The 9,369-nt window shown below is 42.1% G+C and overlaps 1 protein-coding gene across 2 annotated transcripts in view; it reads right to left on the bottom strand.

Moving 5' to 3' along the window:
• Positions 1 to 9,369, bottom strand: part of LOC117953313 (collagen alpha-1(XVII) chain-like) — a 31,259-nt gene that overhangs the window by 2,659 nt on the left and 19,231 nt on the right. Inside the window, exons 37-49 of one of the 2 annotated variants that reach the window (XM_034886212.1) lie at positions 8,845 to 8,916; positions 8,517 to 8,543; positions 7,059 to 7,172; positions 6,630 to 6,743; positions 6,436 to 6,531; positions 5,924 to 6,040; positions 5,762 to 5,827; positions 5,410 to 5,622; positions 3,755 to 3,916; positions 3,218 to 3,361; positions 2,371 to 2,520; positions 2,180 to 2,260; positions 793 to 837 (exon numbers count right to left, since the gene is read on the bottom strand). In XM_034886212.1, coding sequence (XP_034742103.1) covers positions 793 to 837; positions 2,180 to 2,260; positions 2,371 to 2,520; positions 3,218 to 3,361; positions 3,755 to 3,916; positions 5,410 to 5,622; positions 5,762 to 5,827; positions 5,924 to 6,040; positions 6,436 to 6,531; positions 6,630 to 6,743; positions 7,059 to 7,172; positions 8,517 to 8,543; positions 8,845 to 8,916 — 1,401 coding nt within the window. Of the gene's footprint in view, positions 1 to 784; positions 838 to 2,179; positions 2,261 to 2,370; positions 2,521 to 3,217; positions 3,362 to 3,754; positions 3,917 to 5,409; positions 5,623 to 5,761; positions 5,828 to 5,923; positions 6,041 to 6,435; positions 6,532 to 6,629; positions 6,744 to 7,058; positions 7,173 to 8,516; positions 8,544 to 8,844; positions 8,917 to 9,369 lie in introns of those variants that run through there. The other variant, XM_034886222.1, reaches the window with a different exon arrangement.

The raw sequence follows: 9,369 nt of genomic DNA, 5'->3' as shown, positions 1-9,369 counted from the left end.
TTTACACCAGTCCAACATAACTGGACTAGCTGACCAAACGCTCCAGGTTCCTTTTAAAACAGACAAAACGCAACCTCAGAACTCAAATACATTTTTCTGGTGGCCCCTAGTCCTCTAGCGTAGCTTCCTGCTTGTTCTGGACAAGGTTTTTGTGCATGTCTTTTTGTAGATATGTTACTTATTTACTGTTGACTTGCTGGTTTCTTACTCTTATTTTTCCTTGAATGTGACTGTGAGAAACTACAACTAAATAATTTCCCTGAGGGATTAATAAAGAATTCTGATTCTTCAAATAGACTAATCCAGGCTGGATTAAAGTGTTCCAATTGCATTTCTCACACAGTATGTAGATTAACCCAGGGTCAACGGCACAATGACATGTGCATGGCGAGAAAATGAGTCAGCACAGAAATCAACTAAATTAAATTGGCAATAGTTCCAAAACAGTCAGATAGTTTTAGACAGAATTTATCTTCATTGCTCATATAATCCCAACCTGCATTTGAATTCATGTGTTATCACTGTATACATTTATCTTATTGTTTAACCTAGGTATGTATTTCACTTTTTCACTGTTAAAATTGAATTGTGATAATTACACCAACAGATCTTGATTACATCACCAAAACCTTACATAACACTTTTCTATTAGTGGTCCAGCTGTGACGAATGTGCCTACATTTTTTTAAAATGTAAATGTGTTACATTTGGAGCCAGATTAAAACAATTGAAAAATCCACGCCTGTGTCAAATCAACCATCAAACCATTGATGACGATATGACTTCAATCACCTTTGTGTCCTTGGGGTCCTTCTAGCCCAGGAAGCCCTTGTTCACCTGGGTCACACAGACAGAGTAGGTTACTTTCACATCTGGACTGCTCATTAATAATCTGTAGCTAAAGTCATTTAGTAATATACATAAACTGTCACTACATGCTGATATGGGAGGAAAAAAAGATTCTTTACATGAACCTCTTATTTTTTTCAGCATTTTCAAACTCTCTGATAAAACTCAAATAATCCATCAATCCAAAGCATCGCAACCACGATAAAAAACAGTTATTAACAACAATCTGTCAATCTGTCACGTCTCGCGTCAGCCATTCGTATTCACTTTCCAGTGAATGTCAGATTGTAGGCGTCAGAACTTTGGCATCAACACCAGTCAACAGAAGTTACTGCCGTCTTAGGGTTTTACATCCACTCTTGTTCGCTGATGTTGTCAATAATTTCTTCCTAATTTCACATCACATTCCTGTTGGAACACGTTTGATTGCGTGCTTTGTTTAGAAGCCTTTTTGGTGGTTTTGCTGCTGTACTCAGTAACATTTCACTGCTACATGTAGCTACATGCTACTCCGTAATCTTGGTTGTTGATGTTATTAATTTCCCCCCCTAGTTTGGGTCATACTGCTTCTGGAACACGTTGTGTAGTTTTTTTGTTTAGAAAGTGCTTGTATACTCCGTTACAGGCAGTCTTTGGCTGCACTGACGGACGGGAAGCTTAATGGTACGTGTCAGCGCCATTTTCAATCTTCCCATTCATTTCCATGGGAATGAATAGCAGGGACTTTGGAGAAATGGAGCTTTCTGCTCCTCATTTGTGTAAAGTTGCCTCGATTCTTCTTCTTCTTTATGCAAATGAGGAGCAGGCAGCTCGGCTCAACGCCTCTCAAAAGCTGACAAAAATCTTTTAAACTGACCGCTGTCGATCTTATTTCTCGCATAAGAAAGACATTTTGAAAGAAGAGATCGTATTCCAACCAAGCCGCCATTAAGGTCTGTTTTGAAATCTGGGAATAGACTGTCCAACGTGAAGAGTTCATCCAATCAGGTGTAGGCATCGCGGTTGTAGGAGGGTGAAGCCAATTTTCTTTGCTCAACAGTGGTCAATGAAGAGAAGTTAATAACGCTAATGCTAATGGCAAGCCAACCAAGCGTCCAATGCTGGTTTCTGTCCTCCAGTGAAAACAACGCCTATATGGACACGTACCATACGTGGTGAAGATTGCGACAGAGGGTGAAGACAGGTATATTCAGACAGACAGTATGAGAAAAAGAACGTGCTTTTTAACATCAAAGTGTGTAAACATGTTTTAGTAGAAACCCAGAATACAAGGATGACCATATATGAAAACAAGAATAATATGGGACCTTTAAAGATTGTTTAGACGTACCTCTCTCTCCTTTTGGCCCTGGGAATCCCATTTCCCCTTTCTGTCCTGGTCTCCCAGGCGGTCCTACAATAGCTCCATGTACTGTGGAGGACACATTCATTTGTTATTAAAAATCCAAATTTTCACATCTTTTAGCTCCTTTATACTTCTTCTTTTTATAAGTAACATTTTGAAGGTAAATGCTTCTTTACTTTTGATGTATTCCACTAAATCAGTGACATTTGCATGGGAACCAAACAATCTGCTGTATCCGGGGGGACCTGGAGGGCCAGGTGGTCCTGGTGGTCCTTGGATGGAGTGTTTATTGTGGTTCCGTTCAAAATCACGTAGCAGACCATGAGCTGGGAAATAAGAGGAAAGGTAAGGAATAAGTTCAATATAACCTCCACCACTTGCCTTGACTAACTGCCACTTTGCTCGTTTGAAAGCCATGATGTCTTTCTCTCATGGGTGGGTCAAATTATCTGGGCGGGCAAAGCAGAGAAAGGGGAGGTAACCTTGCTCCTTATGACCTCATAAGGGGCAAGGTTCCAGATCGACCCATCTGAGCTTTCATTTTCTCAAAGACAGAGCAGGATACCCAGGGCTCGGTTTCCACCTATCACCATTTCTAGCCACTGGGGGGCCATAGGCAGGCTGGGGGAACTCATATTAATGTTAAAAAACTAAAACATTTCATGCCATGGGACCTTTAATTGAAAAGGCAAAGAAGTAAATGCTTTGAAGACAACCAGCTGAGGACAACATGATGACTTTGCCTTTCTTTGTGTTTGCACAGTTTTTGGCAATGTCCTGTGGCTGGGAATGGAACGTTTTTGACTCTTCAACTTAATGACAACCCTTCAATTAAAAAAACACCTCAGGCTCATATCAAGTCAAATGAAACTTTAGTTTGGGGGTTTGGGGCTGACTTCTTGAAGCCAATGATCATGGCCTTGGCAAGAAAAGACTCCTTAGTATCCTTAGCATAGCGTAATCATCGACAAACTATATAATGTGTCTGTTCTGTTTACTTGGACGGCTATGTTATCTACTTACATTTGATGTATTCCACCACATCCACGACATTTTCACGGGAACTAACCCATTGGCTGTGTCCAGGCATTCCTGGAATTCCAGGAGGTCCTGGAGGTCCTTGAACGAGACGGTCAGAGTCTCTAACATCACGGAGCAAGCCGTGGACTGCATGTGGAGGACAGCACAGTTCAGTGGATTACAATAACTTCTGGGTAGAAAACTCTTGTATCCACATACAAGTTAACGGTGCTGGGCAAACAGGGGTGAGAAACCAGTGGAAAGGCACTCTTGACATTTATCTAAAACACACGTTTGATGCTTTCCTATGTTAACACTTTCACTAAAATTGGGTTGGAAATATAATAATAATAATAATATATTTGGATTATGAAAGATGCAAAGCAACACAGGACAGAAAATAAGACATCACATACTAGGTCGGACCTCTTTAAATATGTTTAAATGTGTAAAGTTACGGCTTAAAATGACAACAGATATAAAGGAGTTTGCTGATGTCAAATATCTCTGCATTTCAAATTAACAGACAAGATCACTTACATTTGATGTAATCAGTTACTTTTACAGCCAATCTGGAGAATTCTCCGGGATCCGAATTGCTGTGTCTGTCACCGGGTACACGTGGCTCTCCCTTGTGTCCTGGGGGTCCAGGAGGGTCTGGCGTACCAGGAAGTCCGAACACAGCTTCTCTTACAGTGTCACCTGGAGAACATACAGCATAATATGACTTTAGAAGAAAAAATGGCTTAGTTAAGGTTGGGTCATATATAGAGTCTGAATCAGAAGTACATTTTTCAGGATAAAGCCTGACACTTTGGGTGTGTCCTCACCTTCAGCTATACGCTGAAAATGGCAGGTTCTGAAGAATATTTGGATTGTGCAAAAAGACAGGCCTGCTAGGTTCTTTCAGTGAATGACTGCAAAGATGTGTAAAAAATAACGTTTACAGCATTTGCTCGTTTGAAAGCCATGATGTCTCTCTCTCATGGGTGGGTGGGCAAATCAGAGAAAGGGGAGGTAACCTTGCTCCTTATGACCTCATAAGGAGCAAGATTCCAGATTGGCCCATCTGAGCTTTCATTTTCTCAAAGGCAGAACAAGACACCTTAGGTTTACACCATTACCCGTTTCTAGTCACTGGGGACCATGTGCAGCCCGGGGGAACTCATATTAATGTTAAAAAAACATGAAAGTGAATTTTGTGCCATGGGACCTTTATTATTGTATGTGGTGTTTTCTTTTGTTGTGTGCAAATGTTCCACCGAAATAAGTTCCTTCCTGAGACTCTCTTGCAGAGCCACGGTCTTTGCGACCGGTGCTTAGCGCCAGCCAAGACGATTGTGATTGGTTTAAAGACATGCAAACAACCCAAGTGTTTTTCTCCTATCCCAGTATGTATCTATGGTGTAGTCAGACCAATGCAAAACTAGGTCATGTAAGATTATAATGCGGACAGATTTTTCAATAGGTCAAGTTTTGTTTGAGGTTTATGTTCAGATTGTGCCTTGATTTAACCCTCAACGTAATATTTGTGTAAGGTTGTTAACAGAAAGCCTTGTACGTGTCAATGCCTTTTGTAGACAACACAAGTCCAGCTTGAATGCAGTAAAAACATGGAATTGCAAGAAAAAGGCATTCCTTTTTGTTTTTGTCTATATGGGGACCAAGCCAAGATGGGGACTTAAGTTTGAGACTCAGACTCAAGTTGCACACACAGTGACTTCAGACTCGACTTGAGAGTCGTTCTGAAAAGACTTCTGACTCAACACGGACTCGAGATGTGGGACTCGTGAACAATCTTTATTTTTAGGATGAGCTGAATGTTACTTCTCACCCTGCGTAACTTACATAACATATAATACATAACATATATCTGCTGCACAGCCAAACGTGAGAGAGGACAACAAACATGTCGACCACACAGGCAGCTGTTATGGCGTTCATCAGAAGCTTTGGATTTAAAAAACCTCTAACAACAAGGCTTTAACAAAAGTACTGAATGCTAAATATGTGGATTGTAACCCAGAGACGTGTGAGCATCTCTGATGCAAAGTGTACCAGAAAACACTACCATGTGTTTTGAATATTTGGAAATGTATCATGTAGTCTTTGTTAAACTGTACTCAGCCCCTGAACAAGTCTAGGTCTTCAAATTAGCTCAAACTCAGTTAAGTCATCCATTCCTTTGAACTCACTCTTGAGGTATTGTTGTGGTTCAGCTTTGAGCGTCTCTCTTTTGGCGTGCTCTGCATAGGAAACCAGTGGGTTGATTTGATCAGGGGGGGCCCCGTAAAGGTTCACAAATCCAGGCGGGCCAGGTGGACCCGCTGGCCCAGGTGCACCTTGTTGACCAGGGACACCTGGGGAACCAGGAGGCCCCTGAGGACCCACAATTGCTTGGTACCCAGCTGGTTGGACAATGAAAATAAAAATCTGTTAGTTTAATAGATCTAAAGACTAGAGTAGAAACTCGACATGAACATAAACACAATGAGCAGTAAAACCTGATTTTGCTGTGTTGCTAAATCTCTGCATTGTGTTTCTTACTTGCCAACAGGTTTCCAGGAGGCCCAGGTGGTCCAGGGGGTCCAGGGACACCTACCGCCCCCCTCTCTGGGGACAGAAATGCCCCACAGTCAATCACAGTCACGGTCTCTCAACAGAACGCTTTTTTAACTGTCAACCTGTAGGTTCATCTGTAACACTCACCATTCATGAGGTTGAGGACACGTTCAGCCACGTCCTGGGTGTTCAATATGTAGTTGCTGTGGCCTGGTTCTCCAGGAGGTCCCGGGGGACCAGCAATGTATCTCCTCACATCCTCCTCTGGACAGAAATAACTGACACAATTAGGCAAATAGCCTCACATGCTATGCTCTAAATTGTAGAGGGTACCACTTTAAAAGGAGTCATAAAATGTAATCATTTATTATTGAGTCACTTAACTCTTAACAATAAGGCTACCGTTTGGCAGTTGTAGATGTTAGTAAATCATTAATAAATGGTGATGTTTCACTATTTAAAATAAGGTCCCCCAAATGCCAGTTTAAAATGTTAGTGACTCATTAGTAAACGTTGATGTTTTATACTTGAACTTTTTGCAGTTATACATGTTTGTAACTAAAAACATAAACGGTCATAAAAATGTGTGCCACTGAAATATGGAGTTTCTGCCATCTAAAAGAAATTTGGGGACTTTAGTTGTCCTCAAATAGATTTACGTTGTAATATGTTGATGAGGTCGTTGACAGAGACGGAGCCAGGTGGACCTGGAGGGCCAGGGGGACCAGGAGTCCCATCATATCCTCTCCCTGGACCTGGAATGGTAAAGGATGTAAGGGGTTTCCCATTAACTGTTGTTAAAAATGTAGGTTTTCAAATGCAGACATCTTATGTATTATATAATTGATCATACTCTGGATGTAGGCGATCACTCGATTGGCCACATCATCCACCAGCCCATCCCCTGCGGGCCCCGGGGGCCCTGGGGGTCCAGGTGGTCCAGCCAGGTACTGCCTGATGCTGTCACCTGTGTGTCATGACAAATTTAGTCTTGTATTCCCAGACCTTCCTCCACAGCTCTGCAAAGGAAGGTCTGGAGAGTCTACCCTGCAGAGATCTGAGGAGCAGTTAACCATAGACCTCAGGAATCCACCAGAGTTTAGAATGACAATACCAAGAAAGCAGGAAGTAACGGACATCCGGCCGAAATGACTGAAGGGCATCTGACGGAATTGCCGGCGGCACCAGAGCAATCCCGGGAATGAAACGTCGTCAGTATAGTCTAAGACAATTTTGACCTTCATCATAGTGTTTAACCAAAGTAAATGAATACATAGCTTACTCTGAAAGTACTCTGCCATGTACTGGCCCACATCGGATCCAGACCCACTTCCATCTCGTCCAGGTGGTCCAGGTGGTCCAGGTGGGCCTGGAGCACCAGCACTGTATGAGCCACCTGGTGCAACAACACAGATTGTGAATGACATGACATGTGGAAAAAAGACTGAAACAGCAATTCAAAACACAATTTTACAGATTAAATTTTTAGCATTAGGTGAATTACTGGCAGTGCCATTTAACTAAGTGAGTGAGTGGTGATGAAGCCACTGCAGAAGTAATAAAAACTGCAGTTCCTCTGATGCTACCTCCAAGAAAATGCAGTGGGAAAAACATCCTTTTTTGAATGCAAAGTTAATGCAGTTCTTCCACAAGAAGTTAGAATCTTTATAGGTGATTATAATTTGAAGAAGCATTTCCCACCATTTTATCATTCATTCTTACTTGTCACGATTATGTGTATTTTGTGTTTCTCCCCTCCTCCCTTTTTGATTGTTTCTCTCCTGGCAGGGCTGGTGCAGTTGAGGGCGGGGCTGGCTGGGCAAGCTTCTCTACAAGGCCCACCTGATCCTCACTTCATTGATTGATCCCTTCTCCAGTCTGTGCCAGGTGGTGTCGTGACAAGCGTTACGGTGTGTGGCGCAATCCGACTCTGTTCCAGCCCCAGCCTCTCTGACTCTTGTTTTGGCTCTTTGGACCTAGCTGTGATTTTTACCTCTTTTGCTCAGTATCCATCTTTCTCTGTGGTCTTCAGCTCCTGTGGACCTCCAGGCCAATCAGTTCCCTCTTCCCGCCTCGCCGGCCAGCCCTCAACTGTGACCACCCGTTTCCTGCCAGAACTAGTGACTTTTTCTATTAAAAAACCTTGAATCGCTCTCTGTCTCACTTCTGTAAATTGGCCCTGAATTGCAGAGACAAACAGTATTTGCGTTGGACTCACAATTGACATAAAGGTAATAAAAATTGAAGCAGAAGAATCTGAGACATCATCTTTTATATTCCTTGTGTTTCTCTCTTGTTAAAACCTGGCGCCCACAGGTTTTTGCCAACAGTTTGGCAGAGATTTATGTCTTACACTCGCAGCATCTAATGTAGCCGCTAGGCTCAAACGGAGATTTTTACTTGACAAATTACAGACATTGCAGATTCACATGGGATTAAGATCAGAGACAGCCTCCGTAATTATTACAAATTAGAGGTCCCCAGTTAATGCTAGTCCTGTGAGTCAAATTGGTGGGGGAAAAACAAATTCTATTAATCCTAATCCACATGACTTCCTGGAATCTGAAAGTGTACTAGGTGAACTAATTGTTCCAATGAGAATAAACGTTCCAGTTTTCAACGTTTCATGACTGAGGTGTCTTTGAGTGAGTTGTCAACTATAGTTGCTGCTGGTTGTTCACAACCCCATAGACCCAGTCTCAATATATGTTTTGGTATGTGATATTAAGCATGTTCTTACCAGGGATTCCTGGGGCCCCTGTATCGCCTGCAAGGAACACATAAACAGAATTAGAAATATATTTATTGCCAGGTAAGTAGCACTTGCTATGAACTTGCTTTGGTTAGTGGTGCATAAATAAAGGATATGTAGAGGACAAGGTGTAGGATTAAGGTTCAATGTTGCCGGAGGTCCAGGGTCTTGTTGACAAGGCTTACTACCGTAAGATTTTGTGTCCAGGATGAGAGGGACACAGTATGAGAGACAAATTTCAGTGACTTAATAAAAGGAAAGACAGACAAAACAGGCAAAGTGTTAGACAAAAAAAGAAACATTTGGCTAAGTTTACCTTTAGGTCCTTGTGGCCCCTCTGGGCCCGGAGGACCCTGAGGGCCCAGAGGTCCAGGCTGACCTGGGTAACCTTAAATGAAAAACCAAAACACAGATTTAACAAAAGCATGTGGTATCTTTGCTGACTCTTAAAATACTTGAAATACAACTGAACAAACTCCCCCTTCTGATGAATTCCACAAGATGTGGCTGAAAGGTCTGGGAAATAATCCACTCAGTGGACATTGTGCAACAATTAAAATAATTGCTAACTACTTAGCAAAATGTTACTTTGGTCTACTTTATTTTCAACAGGCCTATAATAGATTACTTTCTATTTTAAAGCGTAGAAAAGATAAATACTTGGTACAATTTTCCCCAAAGGTTTGAGAAAACACCTGCTGTGTGTTTCCTCAACTCATTTTCTTCGTGTGCTTTCATAGTGATTATTTTTTTTCTTTTTGGGGCTTATTACCTTTGATTATAGAGCCGCTGGAGAATAACAGGAAAGAGGGAGATAGAGAAGGGGGGGGGGGGGGGGGGG

Source organism: Etheostoma cragini, chromosome 2 (genome assembly GCF_013103735.1).
Source record: "Etheostoma cragini isolate CJK2018 chromosome 2, CSU_Ecrag_1.0, whole genome shotgun sequence".
Classification (NCBI taxonomy): Eukaryota; Metazoa; Chordata; class Actinopteri; order Perciformes; family Percidae; genus Etheostoma; species Etheostoma cragini.
This window is presented reverse-complemented; position numbering and strand designations above follow the sequence as displayed.